General features: G+C 38.3%; 1 protein-coding gene across 3 annotated transcripts in view; it reads left to right on the top strand.

Annotated features, from left to right (window-relative positions):
- The window catches only part of SECISBP2L (SECIS binding protein 2 like), a 29,247-nt gene extending 9,848 nt beyond the window's left edge, over positions 1–19,399 (top strand). For 2 of the 3 annotated variants that reach the window (XM_027467173.3, XM_038184694.2), the window contains exons 2-18: positions 1,542–1,720; positions 2,307–2,631; positions 3,147–3,282; positions 3,736–3,965; positions 4,052–4,076; positions 4,824–4,957; positions 5,214–5,345; positions 5,737–5,820; positions 6,791–6,958; positions 7,113–7,254; positions 8,678–8,847; positions 10,080–10,212; positions 11,182–11,344; positions 12,060–12,280; positions 13,006–13,160; positions 13,659–13,878; positions 14,828–19,399. In XM_027467173.3, coding sequence (XP_027322974.1) covers positions 1,542–1,720; positions 2,307–2,631; positions 3,147–3,282; positions 3,736–3,965; positions 4,052–4,076; positions 4,824–4,957; positions 5,214–5,345; positions 5,737–5,820; positions 6,791–6,958; positions 7,113–7,254; positions 8,678–8,847; positions 10,080–10,212; positions 11,182–11,344; positions 12,060–12,280; positions 13,006–13,160; positions 13,659–13,878; positions 14,828–15,501 — 3,291 coding nt within the window. In that variant the 3' untranslated portion in view covers positions 15,502–19,399. The remainder of the gene's footprint in view (positions 1–1,541; positions 1,721–2,306; positions 2,632–3,146; positions 3,283–3,735; positions 3,966–4,051; positions 4,077–4,823; positions 4,958–5,213; positions 5,346–5,736; positions 5,821–6,790; positions 6,959–7,112; positions 7,255–8,677; positions 8,848–10,079; positions 10,213–11,181; positions 11,345–12,059; positions 12,281–13,005; positions 13,161–13,658; positions 13,879–14,827) is intronic. The other variant, XM_027467174.3, reaches the window with a different exon arrangement.
- The last annotated feature ends 4,357 nt before the right edge of the window (positions 19,400–23,756 follow it).

The raw sequence follows: 23,756 nt of genomic DNA, 5'->3' as shown, positions 1-23,756 counted from the left end.
AGACTAACTAAATGAAGAACCAATAATCTGCACAAGTGTGCACAAATCTGCACAACCTCACTGCTGCTCAAATAAATTTAACTCCTAGTTTAAGCTAGGATTTTTTCTTGTTCAGTCTATTACATTTAATGTGCCTGTTCATCAAGGAAAAAAAGTAGTTTCCTACTGACTTCAGATAACTGTATTTTCTAAACGTTTTTGGACTTTCCCCTTCCAACTTCCACCCGCTTCCCCACCCCATGCTGATAAAGAAATACCTGATCTGCTCACGTGCTTTGTTTCCAAAAATAAATGGAGGGAGGGTATAATAAGTGTTTAGTTTCAGATTCTGGACAGTTAGGTTGAAATGTTTCTGTATGGGCTGGGGGCTTGACACAGAGTAAAGATGTGGACTGAGAGGTGTGGCAGACATGACTACTTGTCATGATGTTTTCAGAACTCACTTTATTTAACTGATTTTGCTCACTTGGATGTTGTGGAGGTAGTGGCAAGGATGTAAAACTGTCCACTGCACAGCAAACCTTCAAGCTTCTCCTTTTGTAAAATAAGACCACGACCTCCTACAGGTTATACATTGCCTTTGGAATTGTTTCCTGGATAAATGGAAAGAAACATTTCTGGACTCCTTGCCTGTTTTAGAAAGAATCTACTTAGAAGCAAGCATATTGAAGCTGAAATGTTTGAACAAAAAGATCTTTTTTGGCTAATTGTAACATATATTGGAGCATGGAATTTCAGGGTATTTGGGATCTGCATTTATCTCAGACTAAGGCTTTGGCTGGCTGAACAGAGTGTTGTTCATTGCTGAAGCATAAATCTAGCTAATCTATTACAAACAAAGATGAAAACAGTGGGTAAAAAGCCATAAACTTTTGAGGCTACCTTTGGGGCTGATCTTTTCCTTTGAAAGCACAATTTAGAATTTACTTCTAAGCAGTCTTTAATTCCCTCTTTGTGGCAAAAAGTAATCATTTTTAACACTTTAAAGTACGTTCAACTTGTTCAGATGGTGTATCACAGAAGAAAACCCCACACATGTTCCATCTATTTTAGCAGTAAACTTATGGTGGCTGAAAAACCTGTTCTATAATTGCCTAGAAACACGGCCAGTTTTGTAGTGTAGACCAGGCATTACTACTTATTCCATATGTTGGTTTCAATTATGCAAGCCTACATGACCGTGCTCCACCTACAGTGCTAAGTCTGTTTCTTTCTGTGTTGAGACTAGTATTTCCTCTGCAAGATCTGAACTTCAGCCCCTTTCTAAATTAGTCGGTGTTTGTACAGCACTATGTAAAGTTTAACATAAACATTAGGTGTTGGTGATCTGTGTTACAGCCTGTGTTGACTGGAAGGATCCAACAAATGCTTGCCAACTGTTTTCCGTGTCTTTCAGTTTACTGCAGAAGGCTTGTAGCCTTGTCCTCCTTTTGCCTGCTGTTTGTGATGGATGCCATACAACTTCATGAATCTAAGTTTTCCGAACAATTTATACTTTTCTGTACTTAATGAAGTCATTGTTTCTTTTTTTCTTTCTAAAGAATGTCAAGCTGTCAGCTGAAGTAGAACCATTTATTCCTCAGAAGAAGGGTCCAGAAACACTAATGATCCCAATGGCGCTTCCTAATGACAGCGGAGGAATTAATGGTGTGGAACCAACTCCTATCCCCAGCTATCTGATTACTTGCTATCCATTTGTACAGGAAAATCAATCCAATAGGTAATACATGATTGTGGTCTTCATGGAAGATAATCTCTCATGAAATGAGTTTGAAAGTTTGAGTTTGTAAATGCCTGTCTTCATGTGTGCTTGTTGAGGCCTGCATTTCAAAGGAATTTTGAACAAGGGTGAGTTGGCAACTTCTTGGTGTACTCAAGTACTCAGCCCTGAGTAAGCTGATGAACTTCACTCTTACATCTCTCTGCTGGCTTACCTTGTTTAAACTTATGTCTCTAAAGTTATATATGCTTTTTGAGATGTCAAAACAATTAAATTTGTAGTAGGTCCAAAGTACTTGTTAAGGGAAATGCCTATGCTTAATTTCTAAATTTAATATTAGAAATTAAGTTTACACAGATGACAAGATAAAACTCTTTATTTTGCTCTTGAATGTAATTTGAGCTGGTGAACATAATTTAATTGGAATTTCTAAGAAGTCTTAGTAAATTTAAGTTCGGTTACTGTAAGCTAATAGCCTATGAAATGTTTTTTTTAAGGGGGTGGTGTTTGCATGTTCTGAATTTTCTTGAGGGAAAAATGTGATGAGCAATCTTTTTTTCTTTCCTTTTGATTTTTTTTTTTTCAGACAGTTTCCATTATATAACAGTGACATCAGATGGCAACAACCCAACCCAAATCCTGCAGGACCATACCTTGCTTATCCTATAATATCTGCACAACCACCTGTTTCTACAGAATACACATACTATCAGTTGATGCCAGCACCATGTGCTCAGGTCATGGGTTTCTATCATCCTTTCCCTACTCCCTATTCTGCACCCTTTCAAACAGCAAATGCTGTAAATGCAGTTACTACAGAATGCACAGAGCGTCCCAACCCATCGGGCCAGGTCTTTCCATTATCCAGTCAGCGGAGCAGAAGCAGTAACAGGGGACCCGTCATACAAAAAGTAAGCATGATGCTGTCCCTTTGTTAACAGGATAAGTAGAATTGTAGAAAGAAAGTGTCTTTGCACGGAAGCATGCTTCTCATTTGAGTAAGAACAGGTATGGCCTATATAAATGGAAGAAAAGCGGGCAGAAAAGGTGTTATTTAGAGAGACATTTAACTCTGTATACAGAGACAATTTTGTGGTTAAAATACGTGATGAGCGTATAAAATCTGTAAATGTAATATGGGAAATTCCTGCTGCCTCTCTGCTGGTGTGGTCTGAGTTTAGAATTACTTCCTTAGAGAATAAAATATCCTCAGACTTTGTTTACTGTAATGAGGTGGAAGCGTCAAAAAAGTTTGTGCAGAAAATGTTCTTACAAGTACTTTATGAATATTTCCCTTAATCTCGTCTTCAAATATGTGGCTTCTGTAAAGAGCATTAGAACTTTCAATTTGTTTCTTTAGTTTGATTATAACTATGAAGTCAAATCATATGGCTTATGAGTATGTATGGCTAATCTTTTAAAACAGCAACAGCAGCTACAGATGCACATAAGAAATAAACGTCCCCCAGTGAAAAATGTAGCCACTCAAAAGGAGACTAGTTCATCAGGTCCTGAGAACAGATCAAAGATTGTTTTGTTGGTTGATGCATCACAGCAAACAGGTAATTTCTTGTTATTTTCTGGGTGTACAAAATAACTAGAACTATATCTCACTTGTTGTCTGTCCTAAAAGAAGGTGGACCAGTTTCAGAGGTAGCTTCTGAGAGTGATTTTTGCAGATCAGTAAGATAATGAAGAAAAGGTGCTGGTGTGTGCAGAGACCTATTTTATGTTTCAGATTATAATGTTGCAATGATTGTGTGCTTCTACAGAGATCTTGCCAATGTCAAAAAAGAACTCTTCCCTTGTTGAGGGAGTTGTCTAGATCCAACTAATAATCATCTTTTTAAAAAAAAAAAAGAAAAAAAAAGAAAACCAGTGCTATTGTTAATTTTATTAAAGGGAAATGGTTGTGTGCAAAGACACTGGCTTGTTTCTTTTTTTTTATCATGTATGTTTTTTTCATGTTTCATAATTATTTATTTATGCAGGAATTGTTATCTTTTGTCTTGCAGACTTTCCTTCGGATATAGCTAATAAGTCACTTTCTGAAAGCACCTCTACCATGCTTTGGAAATCAAAAGGCAGACGCAGAAGAGCTTCTCACCCTGCTGCAGAGTCATCTAGTGAACAAGGTGCAAGTGAAGCAGACATTGACAGCGATAGTGGATATTGTAGTCCTAAGCATGGCAATAACCAGGTTGCAGCCATGACTTCAAGGAATACAGATTCTTGTGCAGTGAATGTATGTAAACATAACTGAATAATTTAACTGTATTTGTATCCTGCAGATTAGAAAAGAAAACATCTAAAATGTTTTTTCCTTTTCAGGTTGTAGAACCATCAGTAAATACAAGTAAGTATTTCCCTAGTGAGCTATATCATATTTTGCTGGGCTACTTCTGTATTTTCGCTTGACATTTTGCTGGGAACAGTTGATCTGCTTCCAGGATGCTGTTGTAACTGATCAAATACTTCTGAAGATTTTTCTTTACTGTGACTTCTACCATCCCCACCAATGCCTCCCTGCTGGTGGTTGAATGAAAGTATCTAAGTAGCTATTGCTAATAATTTATCAACTGTGTCTTCAAATGAGGGAAAACTAAATTTTCCAACAGAAACGTTCAGACAAAGCTGTGTTTGTATTGTGTTTTATCTTCTTTCCTTACTCTATTGGACTGCAGTTCATATAAGGGTGGTAATTGCATTACTCTACACTCTGTTACCTATTTAAGAAGTGCTCACACTTTTTTTTTGAAGTTCTAGAAGTACTTTAACACACACAAAAAAATGTGATTACTCTGATAGTAGTTGATAATGCTAGTGACTATTATTTATGGCTGGACTGAAATTGTTAGGGATGCAAATCTGATATTTCCTTTGACTGCTTCCTAGTGATCGTTTTTTAGCAGTTTGAATATCTGTCATGGGACTCTTCCATAAAGGTGATTCTCATTATTTCTGTAGCTATTAACAGAAGTTTAAATTATAAGAGGAGAATTAGACCTTCTCAGAGAACTGTGTTTGTATCAAACTTGAGTTTCTACCTCTGGTGGTATGTATGTCACTGATGCATTCTGTCACACTGATTCATTTGTCATAGCTGATGCTTCCCTTTCAGCTGGTGTAAGTTGGACTAATGTAAATTCCCAGGCAACTCAAAAAAAACCTTGGGCTGAAAAAACTCAGACGTTTTCTAGAGGTGGAAGACAAGCTGAGCAAAGAAATAGTTCACAGGTATGTTGTTAATGGTTCTAAACTGAAGAATTTTTTTGTTATGTTTCATGTAACACATGAAAATAAGGAATTTGAAATGGAGTAGGTATTATCTGTTGAATAGCTTTTGCATTAAAAAAAAATAAACTGCTTATTAAATCTAATTACATACTTGTTCCTTCTTAGTTTGTATTTAATAGACATGGATGTCTTATGTGTGCGCACACCTTGAAAAATCAAAATTGCAGAATGCTGACCATATTTGTTATTTTTTTAGTCTGGTTTCAGGTGCAGAGGCCACAGCACATCTTCAGAAAGAAGGCAGAATTTGCAAAAACGACATGAAAAGCCTCTGACTCCAAGTCAGTCGAGTAGAACAGAACAGAGCCCTGAACCTCTGTATTTTGAGGTAATGTTGTTTGAAAACTGTTTATGCATTAGTGAAATAATTGTGGAATAAGTGATTTTATGAACAGGGAGAAGGTGAAAAACTTCTGTTTTCCTGCAGATAAAAAAATACCATTCTCTAATATTTTTTTATTTTCTTAATATAGCTGAATTTCTTTAATTTAAGTGTTAGTAAATTCTTTTTTTCTTTTTTTTAAACAGGTTATGCAGATACAGATACACTATTTTAACTTTTTTTTCCTGTCACTTTCTGTTTGTGCCACTATTAAGCTCTTCTAGTTTGTGGAACTTTAGGATTAAATCCATCCTTGTACTTCCAGCTGTTTTAGTTAATGCTTTTCATGTGAATTCTGGTTCCGTGCTCTTCATTCTTAATTTTTTCTACTGTTTAGGATGAGGATGAATTCCCAGAGCTAAATAGTGACAATAGTAGCAGCAAAAGTAGTAACATCCAACAAAAGATTTCACCCAAAGTAGTAAGTAACTCTTTTGTTTTGCAAAATATATTTAAATTAAGGGAAGTTATTTTGAGATAACATAAATTTGTCTTTTTATGAAGTCATATCACAATATTTATGATGTGGACATTATGATGTTCTTAGGGTATTTGCATTACTGGTTTTAGATGTTAAAGAAATGCCAATTAAATGGTGCAGAGAAACCATTTTAAAAAGACTGCTGTTGGCTTCTAATGAGTCTGTTAATGGGAGAGACTGTAAGAGATATGAACACTTCTTCATTTCACGAATAGTTTCTTATGAATTTTGTGCTTTTTGAAGTTGCATGCTGAATTTTGGATGAACAGTAGATACAGATGGATTTCTGATATTAAAACTTATTCGGAGCTTTATCTATCTGTCTTCGGGCTAATAGATCACATCCTGGTTATTCTTTCTGACTCACAAGGACTTGCATTCAGACTGAAGCTTTGATGCAGAATTGTTAAATCTGCAAATGCATAGTTAACAGTTTCAATTCTCCAAAATAACTACAGTTGTCCTAATTTATCCTGAAAGGACAATGAGCTAAGCATATCTGCATCTAGACTCTAGAAATAAGTGTTATGAAGATGCTCTTTTATGTGATTTACTTAAATGTTTTGTTGTAGAATCGTACATGTAAACTATTTAATCTATTGGGCTGATCTCCACGAAAATCAAGTCCTACATGAAATCTTCTGAGGGGAAAAAAATTTCCCTTATTTAGCAATCAGACTGGAAAACCCTCTGACATAATTGGAGACAAATAGAATAATGTTTTTCTTACAAAAATGAAAGACACAGAACTTGTTCTATGAGTTTACTGGGTCATCTAGTTGGGTTTAATTATTGGGTTATCATACTGCTGACCAAAACAATGGTTCGTTTGACCTCATCAGCATCATGCTTCCTGTGGTCTCAAGAGAAAGGTCTTTAATGGTGTCTTTTGCGCTGTTTAAAATCCTAGTTGGATGACTTACCAGAGAATTCTCCAATCAATATAGTCCAAACTCCAATTCCCATTACAACTTCCGTACCAAAGCGTGCAAAAAGTCAGAAGAAGAAGGCCTTGGCAGCAGCGCTTGCAACAGCTCAAGAGTATTCAGAGATAAGCATGGAACAGAAAAAACTTCAGGTGTGCCCCTACCCCCACCCACCAGAGATTGGTAAAGTAGAATATCTTATAGTAGCTACTCCTTTCTATTCTGTAAAAGCAAGAATCTCTTTCAAAGACTGTTCTGCAGGCACTATTTCTCTGTATTTATCCGTATGTGACGTTCATCTTATAGGAGGCTTTATCAAAAGCAGCTGGAAAGAAGAGTAAGACCCCTGTTCAGTTAGATTTGGGGGACATGTTAGCAGCTCTTGAAAAGCAGCAGCAAGCAATGAAAGCTCGTCAGATCACCAACACCAGGCCTCTTTCATACACAGGTACTTCTCATCTTGACTATCACAAAATGTATTTTGTGACAATATAAGTGTGAAACGTCATTGTTCTGAGCATCTTAAGCGTGCTTTTTCCTTTTTCTTATTTTGGAATATAAACATAACAAAAACCTAGGAAGATCTACTTGATGCATTTATTTCTCCAAAAATTCACTTGTGCTAACTTCCTTTGAGCTGCAGTATATAATAGTGGAAGTCCATATTAGAACTGAAGATAAACACTTAGTAAAATGCAGCATTTGTCTTAAGAGTGATTCAGTATTGAATGTGTGAAAATAAGTGTATTATTACAGAATATTACCTAATTCTCCTCGAAAGCAGCTTAGAAAAGATACCTGTGACTATGATACAGAGGGATACCTCTCCAGGATATTCTTCAAACCTCTACTGATTGTAGTTCAGTGCCTCCTGACCCAAGGTTTTCTCAAACAAATTTGCTTCCAAAGCTATCTGTCACTTCTGTTGCATGCTTTTACTGTCCATAAAGTCCAACAGTAGTGAGTTCTGACTAGTCTCACTAGTGTTCTCGCTAGTGTCCTAGTCTCTTTAGTGTGCGGAAGCTGGTCTTTCTGATCATCCTTATTGCCCTCTCTGTATCTGTTTTTTAGTTCTACAGTATCTACTTGGAAATGCAGGAGGTCACATGTACACAAAATTTTAAGTTATAGTTCTATCACAAATGTATGCACCAGCTTAATTACACTTACTCCTTATTTCTTTATCAACACCTAATGCTAAATTATTTTTTTTATGTTTGCTGCTGAGTACAGAACAGATACTTTCATAGTTATCTATCATAACCCCCTGAATCTCATTCCTGAGCAGTAGTATGTAGCCTAGAGTCCATTGTTATGCACATAGTTACCATGTTTACTTCATTTACCTGCTTTGAGTTTCATCTGTGTTCAAACATTAATTAAAGTTGGCAAGGTTATATCAAACAAAGCTCAGCAAAGAACAGTTGGCATTTTCATTTCAGACTATTTATTTTATTCTGTTTCTCACAGAAGATACTTCACTACATGCTGTACTCTCATCTGTTCTCTCCTTTGACTAACCAAGTCTTTTTCAGGGGGGAAAAAAGGATAAATATTTGCATTGTATCTTACTATTATGATCTTACTAATAATGTTATGTGTAGTCATTTGAGAGATCCATTTTAAGTGTTGTAAAGTAATTATTTTCCTGGAATCTGTAGCTTCCTAAAGCATGAGGCTAAACTGAAGAAAGCTTAAAACCATCTGGAATTGACAATATCTGATGATGTAATTTTCCTGTCATTATGAACTGCTTTTTTTTCCAAGGAAGGAAAATGCACTTTGAGAACTCACCAGTGGAAATTCTGAAAGTAATGTTGAAATAAAGCTGACATGTCTTTTAGTGAAACTATTATCTTTCTTGTATTTAGTTGGCAGTGCTGCTCCCTTTCATACCAAAGAATCTGCCAGCAGAAAATCTTTAACAAAGGGACAGCCATCTATGGGTTGCCTTAATCCTTTGGATTCAACTGCTCCAAAAGTGAAAAGAGGAAAAGAAAGAGAGATTTCAAAACTGAAACGCCCTACTGCACTTAAAAAGGTAAATGCATCAACTGTAGGTTGTTCTGATCTGCACTCATACTTCAAAAATAAAAATTTTCTTACCATAAACTCATGGTCACTATTCCTTGAGGAAGGACTCATGAGCTTCTACCTCTAGTTCTTATTATGCTGATGTCCTGTCCTTTTGATACAGACATGTAACATGCATAACTTTTCTACTTCTGTAACTAGTTGGGGGTGTATAAATTTATCTTAATAGGAGTTTTGAGGATATTTTAACTGTAAGCACTAGAATATATGGAGAAGTTTGTGTATTTCTTTCCATGTTGCTGAATCCTAGTTTGTAATGCAAAGTAGTATGCTAGATTTCCATACCTTTTTTTAGAAATGGTTGTATAACGTGAAGCAAACACATAGGTTTTGAGTGAATTTAGAACTAATTGTTTGTATATGTATATATATGTGTATATATTAAATAGGTTTGTACACAGATAATACAATATGTTCTGAAATCAGAAGGTAAAACAGAAAAGATACCCCTAAAAAAAAAAAAGAGGCAGTGGGTAAGCATTAAAGAAGTGGTAGCTACTGGTGCTAATGCACCACAGATCTTAATCAAGATTTGCCTACCTGATGAGATGGGCAGTTGGAATCTGGTAAAGCTGTGTACGTGCAAAGGTTGACTGAGGCTAAGTTGCCTTTTTTCCTCTCACTGGTAACTTCCCTCTTCCCCCCCCCCCCCATCTTATCTGGGATTTACATGAGATAGAAATCCACAGCTTCCTGTGGAAAAAAGGACACCTCTCTTAAGGTCTTTATCATTTATACTAATGGCAGTATACCCACAGCTGCTTCTTTGTGCTTTTTCCATGCGAAAGAAATGGTTTTATTTGTATTTCATATGTTGTCTTCATGAAGACAACTAATATTCTTGCATAAGAATCTTTTTGCAGAAATGGAAATGAGGAATTCTTAATGAGTAAGTATTGTGTACCAGAAAGAAACTGTAAAAGTGCTTAATATCTAAAACTGTTGGAAGTACTGTTGATGTGGAAGTACAGGAGTGTGGAATATACCATCTGTAAAATGCTAGATTGAAGTACTGTTTGTGGTCAGTGAGGAAACATAGATGACTTCAGCTTTCTTTATACCACTATGAGTAGGAAGGTTTTTAATTAGTTGATTTTGTTTTGTTTAATCAAATGAGCCTTTTTCTGTAAAGGTATCCTGTTTATTTTTAATGTTAATAGCTGCTGGTTTTGTTCCTAGATTATTTTGAAAGAAAGAGAAGAGAAGAAAGGCCGTTTGTCAGTAGACCACAGTCTTTTGGGATCTGATGAACAGAAAGAGGTTCATATAAGTTTGACTACCGATCAGTCTCAGGAGTTGGCCTCTCAAGAAGGTCAGTCTCTCTCTTCTTTTCCCCTTGCCCACTCTACCCCAGTTCTACTAACCTACTTATTTTGTCTCTCTTTCATACAATACAGTCTGCTGGTGTTATCTTGCAATTTTTCTTAACATCATGAAATACTAGAAAATAGAATCCTTTTTTTAAAATGACTTGTCCGTCCCTCATTTGTGGAAGCCTCAGGGCAGTATGTGTTCTAGGTTGATAATCTCCATATAGCCTTTTAATAAATTTCTCTTGAGTGGTTACTTGAAATCTCTCAGCGTTGATAACTTTTTGTCCATTTATCAAAATAAATAAATAAAACTTTTTTTCAGCTATGCCACATTGGTCACAGTGTGTGTTAATTTTTGCAAACTGAAACTTTTCTAGAAAAGTTAAACTGTCAAAGGGGGTTTCCAGTTTGCTGAACACTTTGTCAATAAACTGTAGTGTCTGGATTGTCAGTTTGCAGCAAACAGCCATGAGCAACTGGGAAGTTCCAAAGAATTTTCCATGTTCTTGATTGAGGGAGGGAGGGAAGCAGGTTGTCTAACAAGTGTCCAGATGTCCTGCTTCAGAACTTTTCTTCTGCTTGATTTTCTTGACTTCACCTGATTAAAGATAAGTGTGAAAATCTTAAATACTCTATGAATAAAGTAGTTAAACATCATATAGTAAAGAGTTCTTGAAAGAAGTTGTAGCATTTAGGTAGGTTTTCTATTTTGTTGTATTCCTTAAACTGGGCATTAGATGTTTGATTATGAATGCTCAAATATTGCTTGGTTACCTGACCCATGCAAAGCATCTGCTATGTGCTTATTTTGCTTTCTGCCTTTGAATTAGCCATCCAGAGAAGAATACTGTTTAGTGTTTTTCAAATGTAATTTGGCATAAGTGAGAAAGGTGCATAGGAATTGCAGTTTTCTTTCTTCTATGTGAAAATGTCCTTGCACTTTATAATGTTTCAAAACTGTTTTTCAGAAACTGGATTAAGTATGCCTAGTGATGCTTCACTTTCACCAGCAAGTCAGAATTCTCCCTACTGTATGACCCCGGTGTCACAAGGCTCACCTGCTAGTTCTGGAATAGGTAGTCCAATGGCATCTTCTGCAATAACCAAAATTCACAGCAAGAGATTCAGAGAGTAAGAGTCTTGCATTGTTAATTTAAATTCAAGTTCTGCACTTCAGTCCCCCTAATTTTTTAAGCATGGATAGGTTTAATAGTTTTAGGAGTTGAATAAGCATAAACTAGCCTTTCGTCAATACAAGTATGTGTAAGTATTTTCATATTACTTATTGTCCTACAGATTGATGGCTACATATATATATGTCAGGTGTGTGCACACACGGGTGTATATATATTGTGTATGTATATGCACACTTTAGATTTTCTTCATTTGCTGCAATGCAAGTAAGCTAGTTTAAAATACTCTGTAGAAGATTTTTATTTAAAGGAGTACAGTCTACTTTGTGGATGGGAAAGAGGTGGAATACGTAAGAATGCTGAAAGTAGTGTAGTATTTACTCTTAGTACGTTAATTTAATATTCTTTATTTTTAAGAGTATCAAATTAAGGAAAAGAACTGTTTTTTTCGGCACTTGCTGGAATATTTCTGTGCATTTCTTAATACTCCATTTGTCTGACTTTGTGAGGTAACAGATATTACTGGAAATGTCAAAAAATTTTTTAAACTTTGCTTATACAGTCTGATTTCTAACTCCCTTTTAACCACTTCAAATAACTTTAATTCCATAAAACTTATGATAAAAAATAACATCTTTTTGGTTAAAGAGAGGCTCAGTGGAAACAGTTGAGTATGTGCTATGCTAATACTTGTTTCTTTGAATTTACAACAGGTACTGTAACCAAGTTCTGAGTAAAGAAATAGATGAATGTGTGACTCTGTTATTGCAAGAGCTTGTCAGCTTTCAAGAACGGATTTATCAAAAAGATCCCATGAGAGCTAAAGCAAGGAGAAGACTGGTTATGGGACTGCGTGAAGTTACTAAGCATATGAAGCTAAACAAGATCAAGTGTGTAATTATATCTCCCAACTGTGAAAAAATCCAGTCAAAAGGTATAATTAATAAAAAGCAAGTGATGGGCTTAATTTCATTCCTTTCTTTTTGTGTGTGTATGACTGCGTAGCACTAAATAGCAAGGTTAACAGCATTTTTATGCAGGATGTAACACTTCATGGATCCATTGTACAATTGTCAGTCTCTACTTATTTAATTCTTTTCATCTTCCATTCTGGAAGAAACTGGTTCATGAGGAACAAATAGCTGAACAATAACAGATAATAATAAAGAATATAAAAATATAAATATAATATAAAGAATAATAGATACTGTAGACTTTGATTTTATTACGTTATGTCTGTAATATACCTGAAGTCCTAAGTTCTGGGTGCTCTTAAGGAGGATTCCTCATGTGGAAATGTCAGTTAGCCAAACAACACATTTTGCCTCTGCCAGAAATGCAGAGAGACTCTTCCTGAGATATCAAAAGAGTAAAGATCTATTCAATGGAAGAACAAAAGAGTGGGGAAAAAAAAGTGTTTGCAGGACTAACAGAGAATATATACTAAGAGAATATCGAATATCACTGAACAGAAGTGCCTTGATATATCCTCATGTGCTATACTCATAATTTATAGTCCGTTATCCTGTGATACATAGTAGCTGGTGATTTGTGTGTATTGAGATTTTGCTGACTAGTTACAATTACAGTTGGGGTACAGAATGTCTCGCCATATTATGGCTTTGACTAGGTATCCATTAAAAATTTAATGTCTTCAAGGTGGATTGGATGAAGCTCTGTATAACGTAATAGCCATGGCACGGGAACAGGAAATTCCTTTTGTCTTTGCTCTTGGACGTAAAGCTCTCGGCCGTTGTGTGAACAAGCTGGTTCCTGTTAGTGTAGTGGGTATCTTCAACTACTCAGGTGCTGAGGTGAGTAATTCACTTAATGTATGAGTGAAGTAAACAATGTATGTTCCTTGTAGGTAAGAGTTACTTTGACATGGAGAGCAGCACATCAAGCTACTACCCATTTGATAATGGCCCAGCCCTGATCCCTGATCTATTCTTTGAAATTCAGTATTTTTTATGTAACTGAGAGGCTTATGTGTTGAAATGTTGGTCGTGACATTTCTGTAGCTTTCATAGACTTGAAAAGCCATCCGAAATTTTCTAGTAGGCTTAAAATTGTAAGGAAAACAATGTGTTTTAAAGTAAGCACATTTTAGAGTTGTGTATATGTGGAGTGGCATTTATTTACATGTAATACAGAGCAGAGTTAGTTTTTGGTTGAAGTAAAGGTATTTGGTGTTAGTAGGCTTAAAATTCATTACGTGGTATGCTACTGATTAAAAGAAGTAATTTAAAGTGAAAATTATCAATAAGAACTACTGATTATTTAAAACAAAATAAATCTGTATTCATACTTAGGATCTATTTAATAAGCTGGTATCACTGACTGAAGAGGCCCGAAAAGCATACAGAGATATGGTTGCTGCAATGGAACAGGAACAGGCAGAAGAAGCTTTGAAGAATGTCAAGAAGGCGCCCCATCACATGGGTCATTCTCGTAATCCCTCTGCAGCAAGTGCTATCTCGTTCTGTAGTGTTATTTCTGAACCCATATCTGAAGTGAATGAGAAAGAATATGGTAAGTGTTTAAAAAATTAATTTTATAATCAGAAGCTGGAGCTTTCCAAATGCTACTTACTGAAAAATGCAGCTAAAAATATTTAGCTTCCTTAGTCTTCTACAGCTTTTGGGAGTAATACAGAATTGGCTAGTTTTAGAAGTAATTTTTCCTGAACTATACAGAAAACCATAATTTGGAGTTCTACACTTCATAAGTGTTACAGTTAGCTTACTTGCATTAGTGGAGGTGGATTTTCCAGATTTATTGAACTAACACAGAAATGTATGGTAACAAGACTCTTCGAACACAGAATTGATTGTGATTGAGGCTGAAAATGACAGGTTATGAACTAAATTACTGAGATCTCTGAAGAGAGGATGTATAGCTTAACTTTTGAAATATGAGATAATGAATGAATATATTGTGAGCAATAGACGGATTATTTAACATAGGTGCAGTTGACGGGGAGAAAATGGAGAATGTTTATTTGAAGTCAGAAACTTCTTTATTAGTATCCTTTTTGGTTTGCAAGAAACTGTCTTGTTTTAATTCTTTTGTGGTGTCTTAAGATTACTTCACTTAAGTGTTTTCTGAGAAATCATTAAACAGATGACTTAAGATTGTGGCAGTCTGTTTTTAATTTATACTTGAGCTTAAAATATTTTGTCTTACCTCTTTGATTATACTCAGTTATATTTAGTGCTTCCACAGTGTATGTAGAAAGCTAAGTGCATGAACTTTCAACTTAATAATGTGTCTTAAAATCTATTAACAAAACAGCTTTTCTTTTTCTCTCTCCCCCTTCCTCTTCTTCCCCCATTATCTAGTTCAAATTGTTATAGCAAGTGTAATATTAAAGTGATTACCTTCAACTTCTGTTTTAATAATTGAGGGATGTTGAGGAGAAATATTTTTATACAGAAAGAACTAATCTGTTTCCTACCTAAATCTCTTTTGAAACTTGTAGAAACAAACTGGAGAAATATGGTAGAAACATCCGATGGGTTAGAAACCTCTGAAAATGAGAGAGAATCCTCATCCAAGGCTGCAGTACCAGAAAAAGCAGGTAATGGTCAAACTGAAAAATCTACCCTTAATAAACAACCACCACTGGCTACATCCAGCACTACCTCAGCAACAAATCACGGAAAATCCATACCAGGTGAGAAGGAGGAGGTGAAACCAGATGACAATCTGGAACAGGCCTCGCAGCAGAGTACAGAGACAGGATCACTAGATGGCAGCTGCCAAGATCTTTTGAATTCCTCTATGACCAGTACCACTAGTACTCTTGTGCCAGGAATGCTAGAAGAGGAGGATGAGGAAGATGAGGAAGATGATGAGGATTATGCCCATGAACCAATTTCTGTTGAGGTTCAGCTTAATAGCAGAATTGAATCCTGGGTTTCAGAGACCCAGAGAACTATGGAGACCCTTCAGCTTGGCAAGACCCTTAGTGGTGCCGAAGAAGACAATGCAGAACAAAGTGAGGAGGAAGAAATAGAGATTTCTGAGCAGGTTGATCCAGTCGTTGATGGTGAGGAATGGACAAATGACAAGCATGCAAGTAACACTCAACATAAGCCCACTATCTGCACTTCTTTGAATAAAGATCACACAGATTCCATCTACATGCCATAGAAATCAGCAGGAACTCAGGAACTTTTTAGAAATTATACTAAAACTAACTGTTGTAAAAGTTGCAGCCATTATTTCATATGCTTCATCTCAACGTTTTGCACTGTTAAACATTTAATGTGTATTTAATTTACAATATTTTTGTAGCTGTCCATTACTTGGTTGATTTAAAAACTAGCTTAGCTTTTAATCAGTATCTATTTCCCAGAATAGAAACTCTGTGGAAAATCTGTCAGTGAGTATTCATTAAATCTTTTGCAAAAGGAAACACTTTATAACTGACCAGTTTTAAGCAAAATTATTTTATGATGTGACCACTTAGCTGATTTTCAAACAGATAAGATACGTTTTAAGACTGACAAGTTACCAGCGCTTCACATTGGTGTTATGCCAGGCATGTCAGTGTATTTGGCTGTGATTATTCTAGTTCTGTCTAGAAATAGAAGTAAGGTTTTGGTTATCTTCATTAAAAAAAGAAAAAGCTGGAAAACTTTGTTTGCAGTCTTCATGAAGAGTAAATAGAGAAATCTGTACGTGGTTCTTATGCTAAGATAGATGCAGCTTTTTAAAGCCGCTGATAGTTGAGATGGTTGCAGTTGTTACAATAAGCTATACCAACTTTTTATTCCAGAAACTTTAAACTACAGGGGTATAATGTATTTATTATTGTTATTAGTCTGTTTACAGAGTGGAAATATTACATAAAAGCAGGAAAAGAAAACAAATTCCCCATGCTCACCACAGTTGCTGCCTGCCAAACCACACTAAGTGAATCATTAACCATAATCCCTACCCAGGGCTTTTAGCAAACTGATGACTTCCTTTTTCTCCTGTTGCTTACCTCAGGAATGCTGTTTTTTGCATATTGTAATTTATAACATTGCAAAAAGGAAGAGTAATTATTTAACAGCAAGTGCAAATGACACAGTGGCTCAATTTCTTGGTAAGTTCATCGGCATGCTTTGGTCCTGGTCACTTTCTTGTTGAGTTCAAGATGGATCTTAACAATTTGTATTCAAACTGTGACCTCTTTTTGTCTGTTCTCAGTTGTAGCAGCCTTAGGAGTTGACCTCTAGAGTAGAAAAGGAAGTAGTTTGCCCAGGAAAGGGAGAAGTGCCCTGTAATTCGGGGAGGTATTGCAGTGGTCCTGAGGTAAAAGGAATGACCCCCACGCCCTTGAAACATACGTGTTGCTACAGAACCGTTCCTTAATTTTATTTTGAATATGAAGTGAAATCTGTTAACTGGTGGTTAACTGATTTCAGATTGAAGATTGAGTGTATGTTTAAACCTCGCATGCAAGGAATCTGTTTTCCATCCTTGTCTTATATTGATGAGAGATATACTGAAACTGCCAGCAGCAGGAGCTTCACTACAAGAGTAGCCAAAGAGTAACACACAAATACACTTTTATAGCAAACATATGTTTGTTTTAATTCCACTTCATTTCTCTTGATCACTTGTATCAAAATATTAAATTCATTTGGGTTGGCTGAAAGAAAAACACAAGAAATTGATAGCTTAGTTAGATATGTAGTCCACACTTATTAACATGGGACCAGCGCTTATAGTATTAGCAATGCTGGCATTTTAGGTTGCACTGGGGAAATAAGACTCCAGGTTTAGAAATCATCTAGCCCTGGGTTTTTTGGATGCTAATGAGAATAATAGAAACTGTGTGTGTTATGTAAATAGTGTTTTGATAGATACAGGCATAGCAAGGGTTATGTAGATATGCAGTGTAGAGAGCTGCTAGGACAACTGGCTGTCCTGTCACACTTCCTTAATGTACTCTTCCTAGATATTAGAACAGGCGTTTTGTAGGAAAACAAAGACTAAGGATTGATGCCTCCTGAATGTTAAACCTTTTACTGTATAGATATGGCAGACTTCTACTGTCTGTGTGTTTGGAAACAGTTTTTGCTTTAGGAAATGATAGGTGTTTGAACTGCTGACAAGCAAAACTTGCCCTTGGATGTGTAAGCATGTCTCAACATTCACTGAGATCAGTGTATACACTGAGGGCAAAACTTTACCAGAACATTAAAAAAAAAAAAGTTTGTAACTTTTCCATTTGCTTTTTCAGTGCCAGTGATTCAAATAACTTTTGATCTTGAAGTATTAGCATCAGACGCATCTTTTTGTATGTCTTTTCTGAACTTGGACTGTCATTTTAAGGTTTTTTGACATTTATAAAAAAAAAAAAAACTTGTAATATTCAGCCCATTACTTAACTGCCTGCAATTTTGCTACAGGTTTAATAGAGTTCTTGAAGATGATACAGCACTTCTAATGTCTCTGTTTGCCAGCAAATGAGGAACTAATCTCTTTTTTTAAAAATGTGGCAGATCACCCTTAGAGGAGCAAACTGAAAATGAGTTACGGAAACTGTTTTTAGTGCTTCCTTTTTTGATAAGCTGGGAATGAGCAATAACTGTGAGAATGAAATTGCAATTCCCATTTGCATCTAAAGATCCATTTGCATCTAAATTTAGGGAAGTTCCTTACCACTTAAAGCACTTGAGAAGAGTATCTCACTGTGGTAATTTTGAATTTTAATATCACCTGAATTAAAAAAAAAAAAAAAAAAAGCATACAAATGTTTTACAATACCATGTGGTTTTGTTTTTTTTTTAGCTGAATTTCTATTTCAGTATAAAAGTATGCAGTTTGTTATACAGGTTGTTATGGTTCCCAAGAAAAGATGTTTCTGTAGTTATAGGTGTATAGATATTTTTGTTGTGCAAATGATTATTCAGAAAATGAATCTACTTTTCTTAAGACATTCTTTGTAGAAATGATTTCACCACTTAATTTATCTGGTAAAATCAAAAATAATGTATCTGTGGTAGGGGTAGGGATCTTTAAAGCTGATAGAGGTGGCTATGTATACAACCTATTTATATAAATACTTTAAGTATCTCTGTAAAAATAATAAAATATGGATTGCAAATATGTAAAAGGGAAGAATTCTGAAGAACTTTGTCCTTAGTTGGACCAAGTAAAAATGACTAAGGTTAAGGACCTGATCCTGCTAACACATGCTTGACAGCATTACTTCCACTGGCCAAGGACAGTGGCCTATTTTTCTGCCTCAGTTGTGTGCAGGTATTTGCAAGATTGGAGCTAAACAGTGACTGAGGGTGTTGACCTGTGTTTTAAAAATTCATTATAGAAAACATTCGATGATGCACTTGTTGGTATTCGTATGGTAAAGATAAGAGGTGTCTTTATACTCATTGGGGTGGGTGGGAGCTTACACAGTGTGATTCTGTCCAGTTCTTTAACAGAAGCTTAAATTTTAATAATGTTACTTTAAATACGTATGTAAAAAGTATTACTGTTTGGAAAGCTGCTGTTTGCTGAAACTGTCATTAAGTATTTTCTGTGAAGTTGTGCCAACTAGTGAAACTCTTGAGTTCAATGTTAGCCATTTGAAAAGTAGACATGGCGACTTGTTTGTGAAACAAAAACCAGCAGAAGCAAGCCATAGAAACAAACAACATGGGTTTCCAACCCACCCTGCCTCAAGTAAGGAAACATAAGAGTGTCTAACCTAAAACTTCCACTCCAGTGAATGGTAACACTGAAAGTAGAAACCCAGTTGGCACAGCCCACCTTCTAAATGTTCATCAATAGTTCGTGTATTTTACTTTTAAATAGATTCTAATTAGGAAAACTGTTTAATCTTTAATGTCTTAAAATTTATGGTAATACTTAGGTTAAAGCAGTAGAAAAACTATTAAGAAATACAATATGAAGGGTTTTGTTCCATTTCTTTTTTGCTGTATGAAGGATGATTGTTCTGTCTACCGTACTTTTTGGAGTAATAACAGCTTTTTTGCACTATGTAAATACTAGTGGGGGATTCTTCCATAACTAATAAAAACAATTGTAGAAATGTGTGGTGTTATTAGTGATGTTTGTTCCTTGCTGCTGCATCCTGAGTTTGGGTTGCCAAAGGTGGCCTGGGCAGGACAGGGGAGAGCAGAGCGCTACCTGTGAGTCCCTGCTGGGTCAGGGCAGCGCCCTGTGCCCTGGTCTCACACAATGAGCTTCGGGCCTGGGCAGTCGCCTTGATGGAGCAGTCCCTGGCAGAGGGGCTGGGGATCAGCTGGGGATTTTGGCAGCAGGGAGTCCAGTTCCTTGTTGTTACTCATGCACCACCCTGTACCATAACCATAAAACCACGTGAGAGAGAGAAATGCTACCATTGTACAGGCATCCCGGGATTGAAGTAGGTCCAGCATATCGTGTTGGAAGTAACTATTTAAGAGCAGAAGAGTGAGAATAACCACAGGCACCTCCAAAAGAGTGGATTTCGTGCATACTGCTAATGTATGAGAGCTGAAGTCAACCTCCTGCTGTTGCTATATTTGGGTGCTAAATTACCTTTGGCAAACAGCAGCAGGGCATTGGGAGCATCTTGCCCACAGTTCCCCAGTGACTCACTGGAGCTGCTCATGCTTCTGCGTCTCTAGTAACAGTGTCATTAACTGGTTTTGCAACTCCTACGGGTGAGAATATTTGGAGCAACTCAAAAAGGATGCAGCTTCATCCTGTAATTTCGAATTTTCTATTTCTGTGCCTTAGCTTCATGTTTGAATTCTGGTATTGGAGTTGTCTCCATAGAAAATGCTTTTGTGATCTGCCTTAGGCAGCGCAGCAGGTGAGATTACCTCAAAATCTCTATTCATGCCTGAGTTTTGCACACACCTCAACCTGATGCAAATTCTGGAAAGTACGAAAAGAATCAGGTGGCACTGTGTAATGTGCTATGAAGGTAACAATTAATTACCCTAAAGCCTTATGAATTTTTTCTCTCCATTCTCATTTACCATAGAAAAAGCATTGCACAATTTGTAGCCCTCCTGAGGAAATTTCCCAGCTTCTGTTGAGAAGTTCCAATAATGGAACCATAGATGGCAACTACATTTTGCACTGCTACACAGTGTCATATGCAAGATTGTTTTCCTGCTCTGCTGCACTGAAGTTCATGGGAGCAAGCACTAGTGCTGCCCACGCATGCAGAGCGACCTGAACTCAGACACCAGGTTTAATGCTGGGAGCTGAAGACTCTGCATCAGAAAAGACCCAAGACACTCAAATTGCACTCAGTGCCACAAAGACTGCTCTTCAGATTTGCTTTCAGATTTTTAGAATCACCGTGAAGAAAGGTACTGTTTTAAGAGATATTTGGATGGCCAAGGTGGCCAAGAAGGCCAACAGCATCCTGGCTTGCATAAGAAGCAGTGTGGCCAGCAGGGCTAGGGAGGTGATCGTCCCCCTGTACTCGGCTCTGGTGAGGCTGCACCTCAAGTACTGTGTTCAGTTTTGGGCCCCTCGCTACAAGAAGGACATGGAGGTGCTTGAGCGGGTCCAGAGAAGGGCGACGAAGCTGGTGAGGGGCCTGGAGAACAAGTCCTACGAGGAGCGGCTGAAGGAGCTGGGCTTGTTCAGCCTGGAGAAAAGGAGGCTCAGGGGTGACCTTATCGCTCTCTACAGGTACCTTAAAGGAGGCTGTAGTGAGGTGGGGGTTGGTCTGTTCTCCCACGTGCCTGGTGACAGGACGAGGGGGAATGGGCTAAAGTTGCGTCAGGGGAGTTTTAGGTTAGATGTTAGGAAGAATTTCTTTACCGAAAGGGTTGTGAGGCATTGGAACAGGCTGCCCAGGGAAGTGGTGGAGTCACCATCCCTGGAGGTCTTTAAAAGACGTTTAGATGTAGAGCTTAGGGATATGGTTTAGTGGGGACTGTTAGTGTTAGGTCAGAGGTTGGACTCGATGATCTTGAGGTCTCTTCCAACCTAGAAATTCTGTGATTCTGTGGATTTTTGCTTTTGGTTGGGATTTTTTTGGTAGTATTGGACAAAGATAATACTGCAACTGAAGACTGTACCTTCCCAGGTGTTTTATGACTAAGCAAACAGTACAAAGTCAGGTAAACCTGAGCAGGAACGTGCCTTCTGGCAACAGCAACAGGACCCTGGTGTGCTCATAGCTGGTTCCTTGCAGTTTTCCGCTGAGGTTTGGTGAGCGCTGGCTGAGAGGCGGATGTGTGTGGGTGTCCATCTGGGCGCTCTCTGAAATGCTCAGCTATCTGTCATGTCCTTTTTTATCCAAGGATAGTGCTTAAATGAGTAATGAGGAATTTAGTAATCATGTAACACTGATAACAGACTTGCTCTTATATAAAGCCAAGCAGGAGCAGGGGGGCTGGAGCAAGCTGCATTTCCTGCAGTTATCAGTGTCGCAGCTCTGTTTGCTCGGCTTCCCCTGGAGGCTGCAGTGACACCATGCGTGCAGGCAGTTTGTATTTATAGAGCTAACATGCATCCATGCTAAATTTAAACCAACTTTGTGTTTTTGTGTGTTGTGTGCCTATGGAGCAGGCTCTGCATTTCTTGCAAAGGCAAAAAGCAGTGCTAAATATAGGCATTTTAAACTGGTGGGGGGTTTGTACATTTAAAAATAAAAAACAGAAAAAGAAAACACCTGCAGTAAAAGTTCTGTTGGGTGGCATCTTACATGAAAAAAAAAATAGACAAAAGGCATTTAAAGCACTGAGATTCTTATAATGCATTTTAAGCGAGGGAAGGACACATCTTCAGATGGTGGTAGAGGACCAGAGCAAATTGGCAGGAAAAAAGCAATAAGAAATGTCCCCGAGCCATAGTTTCCTTTCAGATTTGCTATGACAACGTAACGCCAAATTACAGCTAACCAACCGCTAAAGGTGGAGGTGGGAGATGGTGTGGGTACGATCTTGGTGGTTCCTTGGGTAGCCTCTGCCTGCTGAGGAGCTACTGGGAGAGGTTCAAATTGTTGCTGGAGTTACTCTCTCCAAACACGTGCTTGTGAATTGCCCTACAAAAATCCACTTCCAAGCTGCAATGCAGGAAGGAATGTTCCCTACACACTATCACAGGGATACCACCTGCCCAATGCTGCTAAAGCAGGATTATTTCCAACTTCCTTGCGAGCTGACTGCAGTTTTGTGGTGCTGCTGCTGAAACGTGGTTCACATGGAAGGTGGTTGTGCAGAGCTGGAGCTTTAGGCTATTTTGGGATCAGCCAAGATTTGTCTTTGCATCCCTCCTGCTGCAGGACTGTATTGGCAGCCAGAGACAGGCAGGCGATGCCGCATCTGCTTTGCTGCCAGCACTTTGTGGGACAACAGCCATCAGAGGCTGTTTTGATCTGGAGTTGTTTGCCTGATGGGCTTCTCGTGACTTCCCACGGGCTTGTCCTTGCAAGCAGTGCTGGGCAGGCCAGCAAGTGCCACGGGACACACCTTGGGGCTCCTTGGCTGTATCTCCCCTTTCAGAAAGCTCGGGCACTGTGCCTGCCCTTTGGGTACGCTGGGTTCCCGATGGCTCGCAGCAGCTCTGCCCGTAACTCAGATCCCTTTGGTGCAGCTCCCTTGTAGGGCCTTGCAGAGGCTGGCATCACCCCATCGCAGAAGGGATGGTTGTGCCACAGGGACCGCCTGGTTTGGAGCAAGGCAGTGGTGCTGCAACTGGTTACACCGGGCTGGGTAACGCAGTGTGGTGCTCTAGAAGAAGGGCAACTTGTCTTTAACTTCCCCAGGAGGTATTTCCTGGGGCAGACCCTCCAGAGCTGGAGCAGGAGAACAGTGACAGCCTCATCACTGGCTCCCCTCCTGCACGGCGGGACATGTTGGCAGCCCTACCTCTGCCCTCCGCCAGCCCATCCAGCTCTCAGCTCCCTGTCTTCAACCCACGCCCCTCCTTTGACCCTTCTGAAACGAGGGAAGTGGCCTGCAGCTGGCAAAGGTGCCTGGGCTTGGCCTTTGACACCGCCACCAAGGTGCCTGTAGAAGATAAAGCAGTGGGAATGACTCAGTAGGTGGGAAAATCCACTTCTCTCGACTGAAGGGGCGCAGTGACTCTCACTCATGCAAAGTGAGCTCCAGGGCTTCCCAAAGCTCCCTGCACCCAGGCTGCTGGTCCGGGGGCTTTCCTGCCACCCCGCAGCACTTGGCTGCTTTCTGCCTGCAGCAGCCAGGCATGTCAAGGAGTAAGCGAGCAGGTGAGCTCAGTGCACCTCAGCACCAATTAACGCTGCTGCTGCTGCTGCCATTTATACAGGGGAAAAAACATCCACCATATACTCCGTGTTCTGACAGAAACACAGAGCTCTGGTGGGCAGGCTGCCAGGTGCAAAAAGCATGTAGCAGCTTTGTCCTGGCTCCTGTGAGCACTGTTTGCTCCGCGCTGTCTTGCCGCCGCCTCTGCAG

This window comes from Anas platyrhynchos, chromosome 11 (assembly GCF_047663525.1).
Source record: "Anas platyrhynchos isolate ZD024472 breed Pekin duck chromosome 11, IASCAAS_PekinDuck_T2T, whole genome shotgun sequence".
NCBI classification, from domain to species: domain Eukaryota; kingdom Metazoa; phylum Chordata; class Aves; order Anseriformes; family Anatidae; genus Anas; species Anas platyrhynchos.
This window is presented reverse-complemented; position numbering and strand designations above follow the sequence as displayed.